The 24,488-nt window shown below is 40.1% G+C and overlaps 1 protein-coding gene across 1 annotated transcript in view; it reads left to right on the top strand.

Annotated features, from left to right (window-relative positions):
• ADCY2 (adenylate cyclase 2) overlaps nt 1-24,488 on the top strand; it is a 341,754-nt gene that overhangs the window by 231,643 nt on the left and 85,623 nt on the right. The window contains exons 5-7 of the mRNA XM_049767904.1: nt 13,178-13,326; nt 18,681-18,792; nt 22,230-22,357. Of these exons, the coding sequence (XP_049623861.1) occupies nt 13,178-13,326; nt 18,681-18,792; nt 22,230-22,357 (389 nt within the window). The remainder of the gene's footprint in view (nt 1-13,177; nt 13,327-18,680; nt 18,793-22,229; nt 22,358-24,488) is intronic.

Here is a 24,488-nt window from a genome sequence, read left to right as displayed (position 1 = left end):
CCAGATCATAGTCTTTCACTTCCTGTTTTGTGTTCCTTAGCATCACCCCTGCAGGCTCCATCCATTTGTCCCAAAAGACCTACTCCATCATTTCTAAGGCAGAGCAGGGTTCCCTTGGTTGTCTGGACGACAGCATCTTCAGCCATGCCTTCTTCATGGGTATCTGGGTCAAGTCCATGCTTGGGTGACTGAGTAAAGCTGCAGCAAACAGGGACACAATTATCCTTTCTAAGGAGTATTTTCGTTTCCTAAAATGCTGGAGCCTCTTTGTTAACCAAGACAAATGACCCATTACAAAACTTCATTGTCCCATCTCTGTTTCCACATATCACAGGCTCCATTGTCCCTGGGTCAGCAGTAAAGGTTGTCTGACAGTTTAGCTCTTCTTGGACTTATGTGATTTAGCAAGAATCCTCTAGAATGTGTCTACCCAGAGAGATGGCCCACAGGATGGGTAGAAATGAGAGCCCAGCATGCCCTCCCCCAAGATCATCTGGAACCTTTCTTCTCTGCTCTCTTTGCTTTTTTGGAACTAGCAGTCCTGGCCCATTCCCTTTTGTTGTGTTTCTGTGAGAACTGGTGAACTTTGTTACTGCCTTTTTAAAAAAAACATCGGCCTGTTTTGTTGGTAAATGTGGGCAGGCAGTGTTCCCTGGAAGTTTTAATAGTTATCTAAATTTGGCCAGCTATTTTATTTATTTAGATTCTCCATATAGGGGAGGACTATTTAGATAATCACCCTCAGGCAGAACCCTAATTACTGATCAATGTGTAAGTATTTTAAACACTTATTATTTAGCATTGTCATAGCTATGAAAATAGAATGTATTGTCTCTGCCCGCCCTTCCCTGCACCTTCCAGTCATTTGGACAGTTCATGAAAGCCTGTGGGAGTAAAGAATCAGAGGGCAGTTAAGACAAGTGGGCATTACTGAGTGTGGAACTAGGCGGGTTTCAGAGGAAGGAAGCAGGCATGTGGGCTTGAGCTAGTCAAAACGTGCATGGCCTTCTGGGCCTCCTGCCAGCCAGGCCCTGCACCGAGATTTTATGCTCCAAAATTCCTTCCACCCACTGAGGGCTCTGGGTAGAGCATTTTTCTGCCCATTTCAGAGGACCAGCGAGCGAGTTTCCATAGAGAAATCAGATTAACTCAGTTCAATCTTAATGGGAAACCAGAGCAGGGTAGGGTTGTTGTGAATGGCAAGGTGGGATGTGCCAGAGTGAAATGTTTGTGAGGTGAGAAGCCTGGTGGGAATGTTAGTTAATATTGTGTGAGTGTTGTTTGTTCCTGCCTATGCTTTATAAAATAATACCCAGCTATCAACCCCAAACAAAAGTATTCCCCTAACTTCTTCCCAGTAACCTCTTCCTTTGATATGTAAAGGCCTACCTGGATTACAGGACCTTCCCCTACCCTGGTAGATTTGGTTAAAGAAATAAAGAGAGAGCAGTTCTGGCTTTTGGCCGGTACAGAGATGCAACACATGGCAGAGAGAGGCCATGAAAGGAAAAGCAGGCTGACCCCATTCCTAACTCTTGGTGTATTATTTCTCTGCTGCTAATTTGCTTCATCGGACCCTCCACCTAAGAGGTTAGAAACACGGTGCCTGGGGCAGTCTCACCAAAAAAACCTGGATTTTTATTTTATACTTGCATATTTGGTAACAGTGGTCTACTAATGAAGAATGTTCCTGAGGGAAATCTTCAGTACCATGACAATCAGTAAATCATGAATAGCTGGTTTTATTAAATTCTCTTTTCAAGTCTGATCATCCTTCAAACTGGTTTTTCTCTAGTGCTAGGGTGTGGTGTGATGGTGAATAAGGCTCAAGGCATGACTTATGGCTATGGTCCTATGTCACTATCTGGAATCCAAGTGGAGAAAGAAGCCTGAGACTCTCAGAAATTTGGGCTACATCTCTGAGAGAGCTTCTTTACCTTTAGTACCATAGCTAAGAGTTGGAATCCACTAGATGTCCAACAGATGAGATCGTGAAGATATGGTACATATATACAATGGAATTCTACATGACTCTAAAGAATGCTGTAGTCATGAAATTTGCTGCAACCTGGATAAAACTGGAAAATATCATGCAAAATGAAGTAAGGGAGGTTGGCACTGGTGATGGTCCTGAAACATTATATGTTTAAAAGCCAACTATGATGAACTTTGTAAATCACAATGGTTTAAATAAAAAATAAATAAATAAAGAGCTTCTCTCACTTAGCTTCAAGAAGTGTATACAGAGATCTTGTTTTGGTAGGTGAGGGCTCGACATTCCCTCTGGCTTTCACACAAGCATTTCCATAAAACCACCAAACCAAGAGCAAAACATCACTGAGTTGAATCCGTGGGAGCACTTAAAGGGAATTGTGAAAAGCATCTGAATATGCCACTTTATTCAATGTCCTTTGCCTTTTGGAATTGTTTGTTAAAAGAAATCTCTTCTCTTCAATTCTTTACCCCTTTTTCACAACAACAGGAAGAAATTTCAAGACCCCCCCCAAATAATAATCTTTCTTAACAAATTCATCTGAACTTCTGTCTGAAACTATCTTAAATCAGTTGAAAGGGACTAGTTACATTGACCTTGCAAAGACAACTCTTTTGTCTATTGACAAAGGAGTTTTTAAGGCATTTATCAGAATTTTTTGGCAGATGCTAATTTCGGGAGCAAATGAGGGAGAGTGGGAGAGTATAAGTCTTTTTATCCCTGCCCCATTGGTCCTCTCCTCCCCCAGAGGAGACCATTAGCCGAGAGGAAGGATGGGATATACCCAACTGGGCTGCTGATGAACTCAGAGAAGGTCAAGTTGCAATCCAAAATACTGGAGACAGACATTCCAGATGTGGTGTAGAAATTATGTTATTTGGTTCAAAAGGTATGTCACACCTTTTGAACCAAAAATATTGGAAGCATCCTTCACCAGCCTGTATCCCATGGCAGGCAGATGAGAAGTCAGTATGTTCACTAAGCATGTATGTTTCTGGCATTATATCTCAGAATATGAGGAAGCGGTGTTAGGATATTTGCAGAGACCCCAGAGTTCCGCTCTGGCTTTGGGGATGGCTGAATGCTTTGCACCTTCAGGAGTGGAGGAGACATGTTTGTGTGAAGATCCAAGGCCCTATTGCCTCCAGCAGAAAATGCAGGGAAGACTGATTGAGAGAGACCACAGGAGAACTAAATCCTCACACCAGCTGAATTCAGCCATGTTGCCATTCCGTAGCCAAAGAGAAAACAGAGCCTTGAGTGAAAACAGAATCTTGAGGAAGGATGCATCTTTATTTCCTCCACTACATGCTCAAAGGTGTTCTTTTCAGTAGCAGTAGGAAGCAGGATTCATTCCCAGCCCACCCAGACTTGAGTGGCAGCCAGCAGGGGCCCAGGAACAAGTGAAAATACCATGCACTTTTCCTTAGAAAACGCTGCATGGGATTCAATGTTTTATCAGACAGTCGTTTTTCACACGTCAATTTCCTGCTCTTAAAAAGTCTATTGACTGTTAGACAAATATTTGTCTTGGCATGCTAATGTTGAGAACTCCCAGGCTTGTGTATATACCAATGTCGTTATTCAAATGAATCAATAAATATGGTTTTGTCATGTAATAGAGTAGCTTCTCATTAGCCCTGACGTTCACTCCCATGCCGATCTTGATTTCTGTTTCCTGGCAGAAACATTGCCCCCTTTTTGCTTTGGCAGAGCTGTGGTTCATGAGTTATTCATTCCCTCCTTCTGGGCTTTATGCCCTTAGTCACACATGAGGGCTGGAGGCAGGAGCACAGTCGACTAGTAATGTCACTTCCTCCTGCAGAGGAAGTAAGAAGAGAAGAGACCTCATTAGACCAGATGAGATCCCAGCACAGCTTTAACTAGACAAAAGGCCAGGTGATGGTTCCATGACCAAGATACCTTCCTTGCCAGTATGTCTGAGGTTGTGAGTTCCATCCCTGGAGCACTCGCATGCACTGAGCATGATCCTGACTACTCTGTTCTTGGAGCCCGGCAACTCTACTGTCTATGATCCCAATGTCATCAACACTGCAGCAGGCAGTGTGTGAGCATTACAGCTAAGGGGCGTAACTCAAGCACCACCATGGAAAGGATGAGCAAGCACCCCAGCTCCTGTGTGGGTTCCTCAGCAATTGTGATCACTGCATCCCCATGTTGCAATCTTCGGAGAAGCTACAGAGAAGCACCTATAGCGAACCTATTTGCTGCCCAGCTGCAATCACAACAAGTATGGCTCAAGGAAATGGAGGAAGGACTTTCATGAAAAATATAAAGTGCTGAGGACTGGCACAATAGCACAGCGGGGCGGGCATTTGCCTTGCATGTGGCTGACCTGGGTTCAATTGCTGACATCTCATATTGTCCCCCAAGTCTGCTAGAAGTGATTATTGAATGCAGAAGTAGGAGTAACTTCTGAGTACTGCCAGGTGTGGCCTCCAAAAACCAAAAACAAACACACACAAAAAAACATACAGCAGGTAGAGTGTTTGCCTTACATGCAGTCAACCCAGGTTCCATCCCCTTAATTCCCTGAGTCCCCTGATTCCCGAGTACAGAGCCAGGAGTGACCCCTAAGCACAGACAGGTGTGACCCAAAAACAAACAAAATATAAACTGCAGCCCTAGGAGTGGACATACGCTTGGCAGGTAGCGTGCACTGAGACTGTGTACTAGTATACACACTTAAAGCCTATCTAAAGGTGCCCATGGCCATCTGTGCCAAGCACCACACTCAGAATGGGCACATCTAGAGCTTCCTGGTCTAGTTATCCATCAGAGTGGTGACAGCTCTTAAAAATACCCCTCAACACCAATGTCTTCCTTCTCTTTTCACCTCATCTCTTCCTCAACCCTCTTCTGATTCTGATTCTAATTTCTGTGCCTTCTGTACTTCTGCACTTGGTTTCCAAACAGCACCTCTTCATCGCATGTGGTAGGACAGGACTGAATAGCATCCTGGTTCCTTGGCTATCACATACCACCAAGCATCTTAGGAATTTGATGTTGGGTTCTGTCCATTCCAAGAGAGACTCTTTGGGGAAAGTGAAAGTTCGTAGGACTATTTTTTCTGTTTATAGAATTGGTTTGGCATTTTGATATGACTGATTGCCTTTGAATTGCCTTTGAAATCAGAGTGACAGAAAACTGATAAATGTGAAAGAAAACATTTTAAATTTTGCTGAAATGAACATTGCCATGTTGAAGACTTAGATTTAAGTGTTTGTTGACTGTCGTTTATGGAAGAGAAAAGATAGGCTCTGCATTATTATCCATCACCTCCAACTTTAAGTACAAGTTGTATTTGCTCTAATTGAGCTTTCCTATCAGCCAAAATAATCTCAACTACAGGAAAAATACAAATTTATAATAACTGTTTTGTTCCATTCTCTTAGAAACAGTTTTCAGCTCAGAATGTCCCAAACTCTGATCAATAGCACTTGAAATTTACTAACTGTAGCTCTTCTGCAAGACTTGATTACTAAGAACAAGTTCCAGGGAAAAATTATTGCTAATGAATAACAATTGGAGGCTTAATAAAAGGATGTTTTGAGATGGAACCCTAAAGCTAAAGCCAGCTTAATCATCAGATAACCTTTCAATTTGCTAGAGCTAGCCTGATTCTCTAGAGTTAGGCAAGAATTTCTAATAAGAGAAAAAAGGAAGCAATACTTTGTTCCAATCAAGCTATAATGGCACAGCTTGGTTTTCCAAAAATTCCCTTCAGAAATTTCCTTAATGTTCTCGGAGATAATATAGCCAAGCTGTATCCAATGTATTAAGTACTTACATTTGTGTATTGCTTTCAGACAATTTAGCAGGGCAAATAACTGCATTAGTAAAAAGGTGAAATGTTAATGGAAATATTAACCTCGTTAGATGATGAATTGTGTTGCCAAACTCTTGAGCTTTTCCATCTGTTTTAGAGGGGGAGAAGGGCAGATGGCAACATGCTTGGAGTACCAGCTTTTTTTTAAATTCACCCCATTACCCAATATTGGGGCTACCAATAAACCACAGATATATCCCAGAGCACAGAAGATTCACTCTCTCTGATAAGAGCATACTATGTTCTGTAGGGATCAGAAACTCATACTAGCAGTGGAACTTGGAGTTCTTTTATTTGACTTCTCCCCAAAGTCTTTATTCCATCTAAATTTGCAATTTCTTTAGTGCTTCAAAAAATAAGTAATATCTATTCATGCAACAAAGAAATTTTATTGCCTATTATTTCCCAACTGTTCTTCAAAAATTATTAACCCTTGTAGGTCTAAAACAAAGGTCCTCATTTAAGTTTGGTCATAAAGCTCCTGAGATGGGAATTTCAACTGATCCACATTTTGCACAGATCTGGGATTGATGACTGAGAAGACCTTAAATATGATTTTTAAAACAGAATCATTGTCTGATCACTTCTCTACCATAAGTTGGAGCAACAAGGGAGAAAAGATTGAAATAAAATTTTTCTTGCATGTGCCCTGGATAAACAAGCAGTAGGTCATTCATTCAACTGATAACCACAAAACCATGCTGCTTCCTGCAACTTCCTGTAGGAACAGAAAAATAAAGCCATGGGGAAGCTGCTCCCACCACTAACCCTGCTTCTCAGGGTGCAATTTCAGGATATCTCTCTCATGTTCCCAATAAAACCTGGCACAACTTCCCCTGCTCTCAAAATTCTAGAAGAATCTGTGAACTTGTTTATCTTTTTCCACAAAAGACTAATATACATCTATAGGGCCTGTTTAACTGAAAGTGGTATCATCACCTTCACTTTCTTAGTTAATTTTTTTCATACTGCATCTTTTCTTTAGGTCTATCTTTTCATTTTTTTAATATTTAGATATTCTTATATTTTAGATCTGTACATTTAGGGCTTTTGAGCCTTCCCCAAAGCCTGTGAACATCTCTCTCCCTCTCTCTTCTTTCTCTTATCTCTCCCTCTCCCCTGACATTTCTCCAAAGTTCTTCCAATTAAAATTACTTCACTAAAAAGTGTTTATTTAGCATAATATAGTGTTATACTTGGTCTTTTAATACTATCAGTTATTCATCAAGTAATTAGATTATTTCATTCATTCACATTTAATGCAATTTCTGAAGTAGGTTAGTAGCGTCCATTTTATTATTTCTGTCTCCCGCTGTCTTTAAGCTTTCTTTGATTCTTTTTGAGTGACCTATTTTATTCTATTACTTAAGATTTATTTCCCATTTTCACCATTAGCCTATTAGTCATGCGTTCGTTGACAGTGTCTGCTGCTTATTGAAAACTGCAGCCCTCCTACTGTTGAATCCAAATTACTGTCTTTGTTACTGGCTGTACAATTCTGACCCAAGGACATTTTACCTCTGTGTCATCATCAGTTTTGTGTCTGTGTCATTGTTCATTTCATTTTTGTTCTAGTTGGGATCACAGGAGACATTGTCCTCACTGCTTTGTATAATTAACATCAATTTATCCATCTCTATTGTATGTGGGGGCATTGGAGTTATTAAAAAGTTGTGAATGCCTCATTTCCTTTCTTGCTCATTTTATGGAGGTGCCATGACATACAATAATGTTAATGATAGTTTCATGCATACAATGTTCCAAAATCACACCCACCCCCAAAGCAGCCATTTCATTTCTTTTTTAATTTTTTCTTTATTGAAACATCTTGATTACGAATATGATTGTGATTAGGTTTCAGTCATGTAAAGAATATCCCCCTTCACCAGTGCAACATTCCCACCACCAATGTCCCAAATCTCCCTCCATTCCACCTCACCCCCATCTGTACTCCAGACAGACTTTCCAGTTCCCTCATTCATTCACATGATTATGGTAGTTCTCTGTGTAGTTATTTCTATAACTGCCCCCACCACTCTTTGTGTTGAGCTTCATGAAGTGAGCTGGAAGTTCCAGACCTCCTCTCTTTGTCTCTGAGGATTGTTGCAAAAATGACTCTTATTTTTCTTAAAACCCATAGATGAGTGAGACTATTCTTCGTCTCTCTCTCCCTCTGACTTATTTCACTCACCATGATAGATTCCATGTACATCCATGTATAGGAAAATTTCATGACTTCATCTCTCCTGATGGCTGCATAATATTCCATTGTGTATATGTACCACAATTTCTTAGCCATTCGTCTGTTGAAGGGCATCTTGGTTGTTTCCAGAGCCTGGCTATTGTGAATAGTGCTGCAAATAAATATAGGTGTGAGGAAGGGGTTTTTGTATTGTATTCTTGTGTTCTTAGGGTATATCCCTAGGAGTGGAATAGCTGGGTCAAATGGGAGCTCAATTTCCAGATTTTCGAGGAATCTCCATATCACTTTCCATAGAGGTTGGACTAGATGGCATTCCCACCAGCAGTGGATAAGAGTGCCTTTCTCTCCACATCCCCGCCAGCACTGATTGTTCTCATTCTTTGTGATGTATGCCAATCTCTGTGGTGTGAGCTGGTATATCATCATTGTTTCAATTTGCATCTCCCTGATGACTAGTGAAGAGGAGCATTTTTTCATGTGCCTTTTGGCCATTTGTATTTCTTTTTTTTTATCAAAGTGTCTATTCATTTCTTCGCCCCATTTTTGATGGGATTAGATGTTTTTTTCTTGTAAAGTGCTGTCAGTGCCCTGTATATTTTGGATATTAACCCTTTATCTAATGGGTGTTGGGTGAATAGTTTCTCCCACACTGTGGGTGGCTCTTGTATCCTGGGCACTATTTCTTTTGAGGTGCAGAAGCTTCTCAGCTTAATGTATTTCGCTCTGTTGATCTCTGTTTCCACTTGTTTGGAAAGTGCACTTTCCTCCTTGAAGATGCCTTTAGTCTCAATGTCATGGAGTGTTTTACCGATGTGTTGTTCTATATACCTTATAGTTTCAGATCTGATATCAAGGTCTTTAATCCATTTGGATTTTACCTTAGTACATGGTGTTAGCTGGGGGTCTGAGTTCGCTTTTTTGCAAGTGGCTAACCAGTTGTGCCAACACCACTTGTTGAATAGGCTTTCCTTGCTCCATTTAGGATTTCTTGCTCCTTTATCAAAAACTAGGTGGTTATATGTCTGAGGAACCTTCTCTGAGTACTCAAGCCTATTCCACCTATCTGAGGGTCTGTCTTTATTCCAATACCATGTTGTTTTTATAACTATTGCTTTGTAATACAGCTTAAAATTGGGAAAAGTAATGCCTCCCATATTCCTTTTCCAAAAGAATGCTTTAGCTATTCAAGGTTGTTTATTGTTCCAAATGAATTTCAGAAGTGTTTGATCCACTTCTTTGAAGAATGTCATGGGTATCTTTAGAGGAATTGCGTTAAATCTGTACAATGCTTTGGAAGTATTGCCATTTTTGTGAATCCATCAGGGCCTGGGCTTTTGTTTTTGGGCAAATTTTTGATTACGGTTTTAATTTCCTCAATAGTGATGGGGGTGTTTAGATATACTGCATCTTCTTTATTCAACCGTGGAAGGTTTACGAGTTCAAAGATTTATCCATTTTACGAATGAATTCTTTCAAACCTTTCAAGAGGAACTACTACCAATCCTGGCTAGGCTCTTTTATGAAATCGAAAAAACAGGAACACTTCCAAATAGCTTTTATGAAGCCAACATCACCTTAATACCAAAACCAGATAGAGATGCTGCCAAAAAAGAAAATTACAAACCAATATCCCTGATGAATACAGATGCAAAGATCCTCAACAAGATCCTGGCGAACAGGATCCAGTGCCTCATCAAGAAGATCATTCACTTTGATCAAGTAGGTTTCATCCCAGGAATGCAAAGATGATTTAACATCCATAAATCTATCAACATAATACACAACATAAACAACAAGAAAAATAAAATCACATGGTCATATCAGTAGATGCAGAAAAAGCATAAGATTCAACACCCATTCTTGATGAAAACTCTCAGCAAGATAGGAATAAAAGGAACCTTTCTCAATATAGTTAAAGCCAACTACCAGAAGCCAGTGGCAAATATTATCCTCAATGGAGAAAAACTAAAAGCCTTCCCTATAAATTCTGGTACAAGACAAGGCTGTCCTCTGTCATCACTCCTATTCAACATAGTACTGGAAGTACTTGCTATAGCAGTTAGGTAAGAAAAAGATATCAAGAGAATTCAAATAGAAAAGGAAGAAGTCAAGTTCTCACTGTTTGCAGATGACATGATACTCTACTTAAAAAACCCTAAAGACTCTACCAAAAAGCTTCTAGAACTAATAGATTCATATAGCAAAGTAGCAGGCTACAAAATTAACACACAAAAATCAATGGCCTTTCTATACACCAATAGTAATAAGGAAGAAATGGACATTAAGAAAACAACCAAACATTTTGGGGCTTCCCCCGGCTTGCTTCAACCTGGAAACTTTGATCTTCTCTGGCATTCATCCTCTGACTGCTTGCCTCAGCTGAGGTGAGTGTTTCTGGAATGGAGTTGCGGTTAAAGCTGACTGCTGGGCTCCTTAGGCTCGACAGACATTATGGGGCTTCCCGCGGCTTGCTTCAACCTGGGAACTTTGATCTTCTCTGGCATTCATCCCCTGATGGCTTGCCTCGGCTGAGATGAGTGTTTCTGGGCCAGATTTGCGGATAAAGCTGACTCTGCTGGCCCCCTTAAGCCCACCTATAAGGGGTCAAAGCAGAGGAGCATGGTTCGCGGCCATGCACTCCACCTAGCCAGTGAATACCACCACAACACGTAGAAAACCCCACAACATAAGCGAGACAATGAGGAAACTACACAGACCAACTTCAGCCATAGAGAATGAAGATGGAAACTCTGATGACCCAACAATGGCCAACCACCTAAGCAGTCTTTCAGAAATGGAGTTTAGAGGAGAAATATGGAGCATGCTCACAGAACTCAAAGAAAGTATAGATCAGAACACTAATAAAAATCAAGAGAATATAAAGATAGAAATCAGAAAACTCCAAACTGAAATATCAGGTCAAATAACAGGTCTGAAAAACTTAGTAGACGAATTGAAGAACATAATGGATGAGCTTTCCAACAGGTTAAAAGCAGCTGAGGATAGAATTAGTGTGCTGGAAGATGAGATGCATAACAACTTTACACAGCAGAAGATATTGGGAAAAAAAGCCTTAAATCAAATGATCAAACAATGGAAAAATTACTCAAAGAATATGAGCAGATGAAAATAGAAGTTTTTGATAAGCTCAACAGAAACAACTTTAGAATCATTGGAGTCCCAGAGACCCAAGAAGAAAATCTCCAGGAAGAATCAACAGTCAAGAACATCATCACAGAGAAACTACCAGAGCTAAAGAAAACATGTGACCAAATCCTGCATGCCTGAAGAGTACCAGCTAAAAATGACCCCAGGAGAAACACCCCAAGACACATCCTAGTCACCATGATGAATCCCACAGATAGAGATAGCATACTGCAAGCAGCAAGATCGAAAAGGGAAATTCCATTCAAAGGAGCATCCTTGAAATTTACAGCAGACCTGTCACCAGAAACACTCAAAGCCAGAAGGCAGTGGTGGGATATAGTGACAAAACTCAATGAAATAAATGCTTCGCCAAGAATACTGCACCCAGCAAAACTCACTTTCAGGTTTGAAGAAAGTATACATGGCTTCACAGATAAACAACAGCTCAAAAACTTTACAGACTCAAAACCAGCCTTAAAAGAAAAACTGAAAGATCTATTCTAAAGATAAGACAGAACAAAAAACACACCAAACTTCTAAACAAAGATGGCAATAAGTCCCATGACAATCATTTCTCTCAATGTCAATGGACTAAATGCACCAGTTAAGAGGCACAGAGTGGCGAATGGATCAAAAAACTAAAGCCAACCTTCTGCTGCCTACAAGTAACACACCTGAATAGTCAGAATAAACATAGACTCAAAATCAAAGGCTGGAGGAAAATCATTCAAGCAAACAACACTCTTAAATAAGCAGGGGTGGCCATACTAATATCAGATGACACAAACTTTATACTCAGAAAAGTGGTAAGGGACAAAGATGGATATTATATACTAATCAAGGGATATGTACAGCAGGAAGAAATCACTCTCCTAATCATATACGCACCCAATAAGGGACCAGCAAAGTATTTAATACAATTGTTGATAAATCTGAAAAAGGATATCAATAATAACACAATAATTGCTGTATCCCATAGGTTCTGATAGTTTGTGTTTTTATTGTCGTTTTTTTCCAGAAAATTTTTGATTTCTTCTTTGATTTCATCTCGGACCCACTGGTTGTTCAGTAGTAGACTGTTTAATTTACAGGTGTTAAATTTTTTCTTCTGTGTCCCTTTGTAGTTCACATCTAACTTCAGAGCCTTGTGGTCAGCAAAGGTAGACTGCAAAATATCTATCTTCTTGATTTTATGGAGGTATGTTTTATGTGCCAGCATCTGGTCTATCCTGGAGAATGACCCATTTCGTCCAGGTTCTCGTATTTAGTGGCATAGAGTTTCTCAAAGTATTCTCTGAATACCCTTTGAATCTCTGCATTATCTGTAGTGATCTCCCCCTTTTCATTTCTAACATGCATTATCAAGTTTCTCTCTCTCTTTTGCTTTGTGAGTTTTGACAATGGTCTATCAATCTTGTTTATTTTTTCAAAGAACCAATTGGGGGTCATACCTGGCAGTGCTCAGGGGTTTCTCCTGTCTCTACACTCAGAAATCTCTCTTGGCAAGCTCAGGGGACTATATGGGATTCTGGGATTTGAATCACCATCCCTCCTGTGCTGACCATGTGCAAGACAAACGCCTTACCTTTGTGCTATCATTCTGGCCTCTCATTGTTTGTCTTTACCATAGAGTTTTTATCCAATCATCTGTTCTTATTATTTTTTCTATATTTTACATAGTTCACATTTTTAATAATATATTTATTTAAGCACCATTGATTACAAGCATGTTTTTAGTTAGGTATCAATTATAAAAAGAGAACACACATGTTCTTGAACAACTTTTTAATTGAATCACCATGAGATACAGAGTCATGAAATTATCCAACTGCTCTTCTTAACTATGGCTTTCTAGACTCTGGCTTTGAGCATGTTGGCAATATTCTGCCATGAATCCCTTGTTGGTCACCAATACTTTCAGATCCTGCCGCTCGTGACCTGCCCGGGTCTACACAGCTCTGAGGTCTATGTTCTGCTGTTTCAGGAACGCCTTCTGCTGTCTCTGCTTCCTGCCCACATAGCCATGGAGATGAAAGCTGAGATCATCCAGCGGCTGCAGGGTCCCAAGGCTGGCCAGATGGAAAACACCAACAATTTCCACAATCTCTACGTCAAGCGTCACACCAACGTGAGGTAAGCTTGCTCTGGGCCAGGTGGGGAACCTGTTTTCTGTCTGGAGAGTGATGTGGAGGGGCTTGTGGCATCCTATGTTTTTTGTAACAGCTAGGCCTTTGCATGTTGAACTTTTCCCTCTCCAGCCCCCCTGACTTAGGAATGCATTCCATAGAAAACAGAAAATAGGATCCTCTTTCTTTGATTTGACTGAGAAATTCTGCACAATGCAGCTTTCTCTGGTTGATGATCAGGCACCAAAGGAAGATGGGTGACCATCCCTTCCCTTAGTTTAAGGAATCCTGGGACCCAGGATGTTGGTGGGGCAATATTATGAGAACTAGGTCCATGGAGGTTTTCTCCAGATATCCCTGAGAGATGACCATTTCTTAGTTTTGTTGCTTTCTATATTTTTTAATTTACTATTTTATTCAATGAAAGTGGATGCCTCACTGATAAATGGCCATGAGGTACAGAGTTGAAACACTGGTGACGGTTGAATTTCAGTCACGAAAATTTCCAGCACTTACCCCTTCCCCAGCATTCATTGACTTTTTCTTCTTATGTCATATTTGCCCAATTGAGTTCCATCATGACCACCCAAACACAGTGAAAGTTCCTAAACACTGGCGAGATTTGGGATCAACTTGTTTGCTCCCAAATTTGGAGGATGATGCAGCTTTCTGGGCAGGATTCCTCAAGCTAGGGACTTGAATTTCAAGATTGTTAAAGAGGCTAATTGGGGGCCGGAGAGGGGGAACTAGAGGTAAGGAGTCTGCCTTGCAAGCACTAGCGTAGGACGGACCATGGTTTGATCCCCCAGTGTCCCATATGGTCCCCCCAAGCCAGGGGCAATTTCTAAGTGCTTAGCCAGGAGTAACCCCTGAGCATCAAATGGGTGTGGCCCAAAAAACAAACAAAAAAAAATAAGAGGCAAATTGGGGCTATAGTATCCCAGTGGCTTATAGTGTTCACCTTGTACACAGCTGACACATGTTTCATTTCCAGCATTGCATATGTTTCAAATCTGGCTGTTTTTGACCTGCTAGGTTATGTGTACAAGCACATGCACAGGTATGCACACACATGTGTACACACACAGTGTGCCAGGCATGATCCTTGAATACATAACCAGACATAAGACCTGGTGTGGTCTGAAAAGCAAACAAAGGGAAAAAAAGAAAGAGAAGAGAGAAAAGCAAATTTAACTGCAGTGTAAATGCATCACTAAAACTAATCACATTCTGACCCAGAGTTTAGAAAGGTGTATTGAGGACCTGGAGAATTAGTACAGGGATTAGGGCATTTATCTGGCAAGTGGCTATCCTTGGTTCAATTTCCAGCATGGCCTTATGGTCCCCCTAACGTAACCAAGAATGGCCCCTGAGCACAGAGGAAGGAGTGAGCCTGGCTTACCTCCAAGGGTGGCCCAACATCCCCCCACCATAAAAGAAAAAAAGAGAAAATTGGAAAAATGTCTTGTTTCAACTGGGAAGAAGCTAAGAGAAACAGTTTTAGATTGAATAGGACCCCAGAAGCAAGGCTGGATAAGTGAAAGAAGTGTCTGGGGTAAAATTATTTAATACGTCTCACCATTTGTAGATAACAGATAAAAATGAAAGAATATCTGTACATTAAGGGATAAAATTATGTAAGACATTGAATTGCATGGGAATGTTTTGAGAGCTTCACTCAGTCAAGGACACACTTTCACAGTATCCTGCCAGTTAATTATTAGAAATTGTTTCTTCACAGCCTCTCCTGCCTGTATATTAGCCACATACTCTCCCTCATTTCAGGAAATACATTTAAGTCATCCCTTGGGAATTCAGCTCCTGTCAAGGTAAACACAGCTGCATCTCAGTGGGGTCCCGGAATATTTTAGAGTCTGCTGTGGCAAGAATGTGCAGGTTGGGAAGACTCAGAACTTCTCTCTGGCTGTTGTCAGCCTCAGTTATCAGAGCATGATATGCCTTTGGCATATCCATCTGCTATGTGATGGGACCTTAGATGACTTCAGAGGGAGACATGCTTCCTGCAGAACCCTCCAGAATGAAAGACTGAGGACAGTATTGGCATGTACCTAGCCAGTATTTCACATGGAGAGAATGGTGCTGCTCTTTCTTTTTCATTTTTTTAAACTTTATTTGCCTATTGATTGATTGGTTTTTTTAGGCCACACCCAGCTGTACTCAGGGGTTAATCCTGGCTGTGCACTCAGAAATCACCTCTGGTATGCTGTAGGACCATATGGGGTGCAGGGAATCAAACCCGGTCCCTCCCAGGTAGGCCAAATGTGAGGCAAATGTCCTACCTCTGTGCTATCTCTCTGGCCCTCTGTTTCCATTTTCAAGTGGAGCTAAGCCTGCAATGAGTTGCTTACCTTTCACATTCCAAAATAAGTTCTAACTCACAAAAAGTCACAAAGAAATATCTACAAAAGTCCCAGAACAGTCTCCACTCCACCTTGCCCAGTATTGACAGAAATACTCCTGGAAAGCAGTATCTGAACTAGGACATCATCATTGGAGGAAAGCCCAGCATTGATTGAGATTTCACAGACATACATGTGTGTGTGCAGTTGGCTTTTTATGACATCATTCCCTGTGCCGTATTTTTTGTCTCTTCCACCATGATCAGCACAGGACTATTTGTGCCCAGATACCTATGGCTGCACTATTGTTAGGCCTCCCTTATTTCACCCATCTTCCTTTCATACTGACACTGCTGGTATGTTCTCCAAGTTTGTTGTTTTGTCATTTCAGTGCAGAATCACTAGGTCTATGTCTTTCAGTACTTGACTTTTTTCCATTCAGCACAGTGTCTATAAAATTCCTCTATCAGGTCACTGTGACTATATACTCAATGAGTTGCCTATAATTTATGCTTTTGAAATATCAACAATCTTCCAGGGTATGCACACACCTCAGTCTGACTTTCCTCCTTTTGATGGATGTGCGTTTTGTACTTGTTGTTTATTGTAAATTTATAGCTGCGATTGTTCTTGTGAAGACACACCAGTTGATGAAGGCAACACGTGCTCTCTGTCTCAATTTTAAATTTCCTTGTAACACATTAGCCATGAATTTGGTGGTTTCAAACATCTATGAGTAGGTGTGATGGGTTCTTGGCTATGGAACCTAGAGCAGCTTCTCCAGTGCTTGGCTTGAACACTGTTGAGGCTCCAGATCAGATGTTGACTGGGTTGACTGAGAGTCTTGCTGTGATATGGGTTGGCCTGTGCTGGAAAGGTTGACTTGACTCTTGGCCCCATACCTCTGTTACTCATTATAGGACCTCTTTTCTGCTTGTTCTAAGGACATTGCATCTTCCTTCTACAGAGTAAGGGAGACAAGAGAAATTATGAATGTTCCATAATCTTGCCATGACAGGTTGCTTCTGCAGTATAATAACAGATGCCCAGATCTGTCCCTCAGTGTAGGAGAGGACAGCAGGAGACCAGGAGACAACTGCCATATCAGCTACAGAAAAAAAAAGAGCCACATTGATTTACCCCCATGTTGTCTATAAGATGTTTTTAATTACTGGACTGAATTTAAATGCATTAAGTCTATCTGACCTTAAAATAATATGAGTAGTTTAGGGCTCCTAAACTCGCCTCAGTATTTCAAACTTAAATATACAAAAGCTAAAGTGGCATGAGACTATATATATATATATATATATATATATATATATATATATATATATATATATGTATATATATGTATATATATATGTATATATATGTATATATATATGTATATATATGTATATATATATGTATATATATGTATATATATACACATACATACATACATACACACACACAATTGAAGGTATTGAAGGCAATATCCAGCAGTGTTCAGGTTTTGTTATTTCCCAAGAGACTTTTCTGGATACTCCACCACCTATGCTGCTGACCCACCTACCATCCTCCCATGGTGCCGAGTGTTTTTATAGAGTTTGCTTCATGGACATGGTCATTGGTACCACATCAGCACCCTTATTCATTTAGTGCACTGTCCCCAGTGGTCTCTTTAGTATGATGTGCTATGGGTGAACCTAGGTCAGAATCTTGCATCCACTAATCCTTCCTTTAAGATGATCCTTCTGACTTTTTCTCTGGATTTTTGGCAACACACTTTGAATTTCATTATTTTGCTTCTATTTTAGGAATTGTTCTATTGTTGATCCTGTGACAGTCATCTGACAGCACATTTCTCTGCTCTCAAATAATTTAAAGGGCTGTAATATGAGAATCACATAAGGCAGGTTAGGGGACCTTTGATGAACATAGAGGAGGAATGACACTTAGCTTTTCCATCTTCCATTTGACTTAAAAATGTAGCATCACAGGGAGATAGAGAGAGATAGCATGGAGGTAAGCATTTGCCTTGCATGCAGAAGGTCGGTGGTTCAAATCCCGGCATCCCATATGGTCCCCTGAGCCTGCCAGGAGTGACTTCTGAGCATAGAGCCAGGAGGAACCCTTGAGCTCTGCCAGGTGTGACCCAAAAACCAAAAAAAAAAAAAAAATGTAGCATCAGGAGCCAGAGCTGTAGTACAGTGGATAAGGCACTGACCTTGCATGCAGCCAACCCAGGTTCAGTCCCTGACATTCCATATGGTCCTCCAAACCTACCAGGAATAATGTCTGAGTACAGAATTAGGAGTAATTCCTGAACACTACCTGTGTGGCCTCAATACTTTAAAAATAAAACCTACTGGGGGCCGGAAAGATAGAATAGCAGAAGGGTTTTTGTCTTGCATGCAGCAGACCCAGGACGAACTGTGGATCATATGCTCTCTGAGCCTGCCAGGATCGAATTCTGAGTGTAGAGCCATTAGTAACTCCTGAGCACCGCTGCTGCCAAAACCAAAAACTAACTAACTAACTAAATAAATAAATAAATAAATAAATAAATAAATAAATAAAAACTACTATAAAAAGCAATTTTATGGAGATGATTAGCAAAATGTTTCTGTAGTCTATCTATTAATGGTAATATTTTCTTATGAAAGTGTATATATAAAATGTGAAATTTTTTGTTTTCTTTCTGAGTCTCTTTAGCAGTTCTCAGGGGACCCAAAGTTGCACTCTTGGCAATTTTCAGCCAACCAGAATGGTGGTTAAATGTGAGGCCACAGGATGATGTCCTTACCCCCTGTAGTGCCAAGGATGTCCTGGGCCACCCAATGGAGCTTGGGGACCTAAAGTTACACTGGAGGGGTCCCAGGGTCAGCCACACGCAAGGTGTATGTCTTAACCTGATATTCTCTCCAGCCCCTGGCTTGACTCTTTTAATAAGAAAACTCACTCCTCTCTGCATAACTATGAAGGTGCTGAGCATGTCTCCTTGTGCACTCCACAGTATCCTCTATGCTGATATCGTTGGCTTCACTCGACTGGCCAGTGACTGCTCCCCCGGAGAACTGGTCCACATGCTGAATGAACTCTTTGGAAAGTTTGATCAAATTGCAAAGGTGAGTATTTGTGATTGTCTTCTGTGAGCATGTTCATTCTCCATGTATCCTTCATGATGAGATATCAATTTTTTTAAATGAAGCAAGGTCATGTTTTAAGAAATGATACTTAGAAATAATTGAGTGGAGGAAAAGGAAAGGAGTGAATGTTCAAAAAAACATGAGTTAGGGTTGAAGTGATAGCACAGCAGATAGGGCATTCACCTTGCACACAGTTGACCTGGGTTTGATCCCCAACATTCCATATGGTCCCCCAAGCACCACCAAGAGTAATTTCTGAGTGCAAACCCAAGAGTAACTCCTGAACACCAAAACCAAAAATGAAAAGGTAATACAAATGTGTAAGCGCAAACAAGCAAGTAGATATATAGAGATAAGCTGAATGCATGTTCAAGGAAGAACACTGGCTTGAAATATGAAACACTGGCTTGAATATGAAAATTGTTATTATGGTTTGGCTTGGGGCCCACAGCCAGTGTTGTTCAGGGCTTACTCCTGCTTTGCACTTAGGAATCACTTCTGGCAGTGCTCTAAAGGTACCAGATGGGATGCCAAGGATCAAATCCCAGTTGAATGCATGCAAGGCAAGTGCCCTCTCTATTATAGTGTCACTCCAGACCCTTGGATATGGAAATTCTTGAATTCCTCTTTTTCATGGTTTCTTATTAAATGCTCAGAGAGGAAGTCACAGTGTGTGAGCTGAAACTACCCTGAATCTCATGTTTTCTGCTACTCTTAAGGTTTTGGTAACAATATTGGTATTTGTTTTCCTTTCTAACCAGCTCCTTTAGTGCCCATAAAGTATTTCTTATCAGCTTTATATTTTGAGTTATTTTCAATAGGGAACAGAGAGCCAAGGAGTGATCCCTGAGCACTGCCAGGTATGGTGCCCAAGTCAGATAAGAGCATTTTATTATGCCTATTAATAGTATGTAGATTTTAAAGCCCTGGTTTTAGTTGCACTTTTGCTATCAGATATATCTTCCTATTGGGCCATGTGCCTTGTTCCTGCCTACATATAGAGGAACAGACCTGGCTACAGATCTGAGGGCCATTAGAATAAAAAAGTATAAAATATAAAGCTCCACATGTTGGGTGAGTCCTCCTTTTGGCTGGCGAGTCTGAAGTTGCTCATTTTTGCCTAGCTCTCCCTATACTGTCTATCCCATGTCTTTCTCTCATGAGCTCTCTCTCCCCACAAAGCCAGCACTTTTTAGTCTTCATTTAAAATAGCCTGCCCCATCCCAGGGGTGGGCAGGTCTGATCATCTCAAAAGAAAGCTTAGGTAAAAGGGCATTAAAGGATGGGTTACAAGCCACCTTGAAGCCACTTCACTGAGGATTTAGAATGCAGAAAAGGGGCCAGAGATCTTGTCTAAGGGTTAAGATGCTCAACTTTACCACACTACCCACACTGCGTCTTGTCCTGAGTGCTGCATGTGGTGCCCTGAGTCATTGCCAGGACACAGAAACAGGAGTCAGCCCTGAGCACCACCAGTTGTGGCCCCAAACTAAATAATAATAATAAAATAAAATTTAGGAAAATTTAGAAAAATAAACCCCTACTTCCTCCCCTTAGCAATCTAGAGGGAGTGAGAGGGGAGCTGGAGTTGATGGCAGAATGGTCCTGGCTCTTTGGACACAGTGTAGCAGAATTGAATATATAAAACTATTGTCATATTAAATGTAATAAGAATTTAATTTAAAATTATTGTTCTATAAACCAGTAATCCTGTTCTATAAAACTATTGTTATAGAAAATTTTTACATATAAAATTATTGTCAGTAGCAATGGTAATAAATAAAATTATAGTAGATGACATATAATCGTCCTGAGAAAACATAAAGTGAAAACTATTTTATCTCCAAAGTAATAAATGTGACATCTGGGCTTGTGAATGTTGCCCATTTCAACATTATAAACAGAAACCAGCTAAAGAAAAGAATGAATCTGGGGGGACACACTAGGTGTGCTCAGAAATCTCTCCTGGCAGACTTGGGGGACCATTTGGGATGTCAGGAGTCAAACCTGGGTTGGCTGCATGCAAGACAAATGCCCTAAATCTTACTGCCATACTAACCAAAGTCTGAAATAAGTTTTTAGCTGACTTGCTGAATAATGGTTTCATATATTGTAAAATGCTACATGTCTACAAGTAATAATCTGTTTCTACATTAAACAATAAAGAAAATCATGCACATTAAAGGGAATCACTGAAGTTTTAATTATACTGGTTTCCCCTGTTTATATCCTCAAAGATTCTCGTGATGATAAAATAATTATCATCAGTATTTGGAGACATTTAGACTGAAGAGAATGATCTGTCCTTTCTTCTTCTAGCTTTAATGTCAATCATTGATAAAAATTTATCTGGCCTACAACCTCCTTGTCCAGAAAAAAATTATATGAAGATGCCTCAAAAAGCTGGAAATTGATCTCCCATATGATCCAGCTATACCTCTCATGGATATACCCTAGGAACACAAAATTATAATACAAAAATCTCTTCCTCAGACCTATATTCATTGCAGTACTATTTACAATATCCAGACTTGAAACAACCAAGATGCCCTTCAATAGATGAATGGTTAAAGAAACTGTGGTACATATAAACACTAGAATATTATGCAGTTGTCAGGAGAGATGAAGCCATGAAATTTTCTATACATGGATGGACTTGGAATCTATCATGTCAGAGGGAGAGAGAAAGACATAGACTAGTCTATGGGTTTTAAGAAAAATAAAAGACATTATTGTAATAATGCCTGGAGACAATAGAGATGAGGGCTGAAAGGACTGACTTATAACATGAAACTCGCCACAAAGAGTGGTGAGTTTAGTTAGATAAGTAACTACACAGACAACTATGGTGACAATGTCAATAAATGAGAGAAGTAGAATGCCGAACTCGAATACAGGCGGAGGGGAGGAAGATGAGGGACATTGTGATGGTAATGTTGCACTGGTGAACTGAAATACAACTACAATCATGTTTGTAATCAAGATGCTTAAACAAAAATTTAAAAAATAAATAAAAGAAAAAAACTACTTAGTGCTTTTCTGGAAATCAAATTCTTTCATAAAACAAGAAGAAGGGGTCCTCCATTTGCACTCAAGCTCCCCCCCACATTATTCTAGCACCTTGTATGGGGGACCAATATCACTCACGTTGGAAAATTGTTCCAGAATATTCTCCCTGTATCCCCTTTATTCCCTAATTCTAATTCTTCCTGCTCTTTGCAAGCAGATACAGAAAACAATTCATTCTTGTGAGATAATGATGGAAAAGGCAGCTGATTCTCATTCCTTAGCCTATAAAATCTCTCTATACATGATAGAGAAAATGGCCAGAAAAATACGCTGATCATTTCCAGCAAATGTAAACCTTGACTTAAGTTTTTACTGCAACCAAAATTCTCTGCTTTCCCTTCTTCCAGGAGAATGAATGCATGAGGATAAAGATCTTGGGGGACTGTTACTATTGTGTATCGGGACTCCCCATCTCTCTCCCAAACCACGCCAAGAACTGTGTGAAGATGGGGCTGGATATGTGTGAAGCCATTAAGTGAGTCAAACACTGAGTTTATTTACTCATTTTAAATTTTCTTTTATTTTTTTTAGTTTTGGGGTTTTTTTGGGGGGGCACACCCGTTTGATGCTCAAGGGTTACTCCTGGCTAAGTGCTCAGAAATTGCCCCTGGCTTGGGGGCGACCACATGGGACACCGGGGGATCAAACCGCAGTCCTTCCTTGGCTAGCGCTTACAAGGCAGACACCTTACCTCTAAGAGCCACCTCACCGGCCCCTAATTTTTTATTTTTGGGGCCACACCCAGTGATGCTCAGAAATCGCTCCTGGCTTGGGGGACCATATGGGGGATTGAACTGCGGTATGTCCTGGGTCAGCTACGTGCAAGGCAAACACTCTACTGCTGTGTCATCACTCCAGCCACCATTTTAAATTTTCATTGTATAGTTCTCATTATTTTTCTGACTACTTGCACTACATCCATAATTGTATTGTAAATATGAGTAATCAGAGGCCAGGTATGTCTTCTTGATTTTAGCCTTAGCTTGGAGCAAAACCAAGTTAGACGTAATGGAAAATTATGTTGTTGGTTTTAAAGGTAATTTATTATTTTATCTCTTTTTTAATGTTTATTTAAAAAAATAAGGCTCACCCTTCTTCTTTGATCATCACCCTTTCTCCCACCCTTTGTGTCCACTGATTTACTTTTATTATGTTGTGTTTATTCGTCACCGTTATCCTTGTATAATGTTAGGGTCACTCTCTTCATTTACATATTGATTTTATAAGTATCTATTGACTGTATTCATTTTTCATTTTTTGTTTCCAACAGAGTTTTAGTGGAGTTGTTAGAATTATGCATTGTCACCCTCTGTAAAAAAGAAAACTCATTCCACTTAACTCTTCATTCCTTTTGTTCCTCGTTTTTGTCTATTTCCTCTGTCTACTGAGAGCATCCAATATAAACTCCAAGTGGGTATATTAGGCAACTTTGTCTTATTACTAGTTTAAAAGAAAGAGCTCTTGACTTTTTTCACTGTTGACTATGATATTAACTATGGCTTTATAGCGTCCTTCTCATATTGAGATTTCTTCCTTATACCCTTATTTTATGGGAAGTTTTTATCATAAGTAAGTGAAGAATCAAGACCTTAGCATCTTTTGATATTGTATGATGTGGACTTCCCTCTTTCTACTAGCTTCCTTGACTTACATATGTTGAATCTTTACCTCCTTGAAACAAACCTCAAATAGCCATGATCTATGATTCTTTTATATATATATATTTAGTTTTTGGGTCACACCCAGCAGCACTCAGGGGTTACTCCTGGTTCTATGCTCAGAAATTGCTCCTGGCAGACTCGACCATATTGGATGCCAGGATTCAAACCACCATACTTCTGCATTCAAGGCAAATGCCTTACCTCCATGCTATCTCTCTAGCCCCATTTTTTGGATTATTTTTGATCTATTCTGTGTTCATTAGAAAACCTGATCTCTGCTTCCTTTTTGCTTTAGGTTGGTTTTTATGTTGTTGTTGTTGGTGGTGGTGGTGGTGGTGGTGGTGGTGGTGGGGTTTTTGGTCTTGTTTTGTTTTGTTTGTTTGTTTTTATTTTGGGGTCATACTCAGTGATGCTAAAGAGTAATTTCTGGCTCTGCACTCAGGAATCACTCCTGGTAGGCTTGGAGGGCTCTATGGGATACCATAAATCAAATCAAGGTTGGCTACATACAAGGCAAGAGCTGGCTGTACTATCTTTCTAGCTCCTTTCATAGTGTTTTTATGTGGATTATTTTGATTTCTTAAAACGTACTGAAAGTTTTTTATTTATCAAAAATCTCAAAGACTATGAAAGAATAGGCCTAAATTGTACTTGAAATTTTGGTGAAATCCACTGGTATAAATCTGGCTTAGGGCTTTAATTCCTGTTGGCAGTGTCTGAGGTATGGCAGATCTCTTTCGTTCTTCTATTTCCTTTTGTTTCAGTTTTGATAGGCTACACTTTTCTACAAATGCACAGATTTATTCAGGAGTTTTAAATGTATTGGCATGTATTTGTCCACAGTAATATCTTAAATTCCCTTGCCTCTCTAGGCTGTTTGTTGTGATTTCTTGTCTTTCATTTCTGATTCTATTTATTAGTGTTTGCTCTCTTCCTTATAAGCCT

This window comes from Suncus etruscus, chromosome 2 (genome assembly GCF_024139225.1).
Source record: "Suncus etruscus isolate mSunEtr1 chromosome 2, mSunEtr1.pri.cur, whole genome shotgun sequence".
NCBI lineage: Eukaryota > Metazoa > Chordata > Mammalia > Eulipotyphla > Soricidae > Suncus > Suncus etruscus.
Note: the sequence above shows the minus strand (reverse complement) of the source record. Positions and strands in the feature narration are given on the sequence as shown.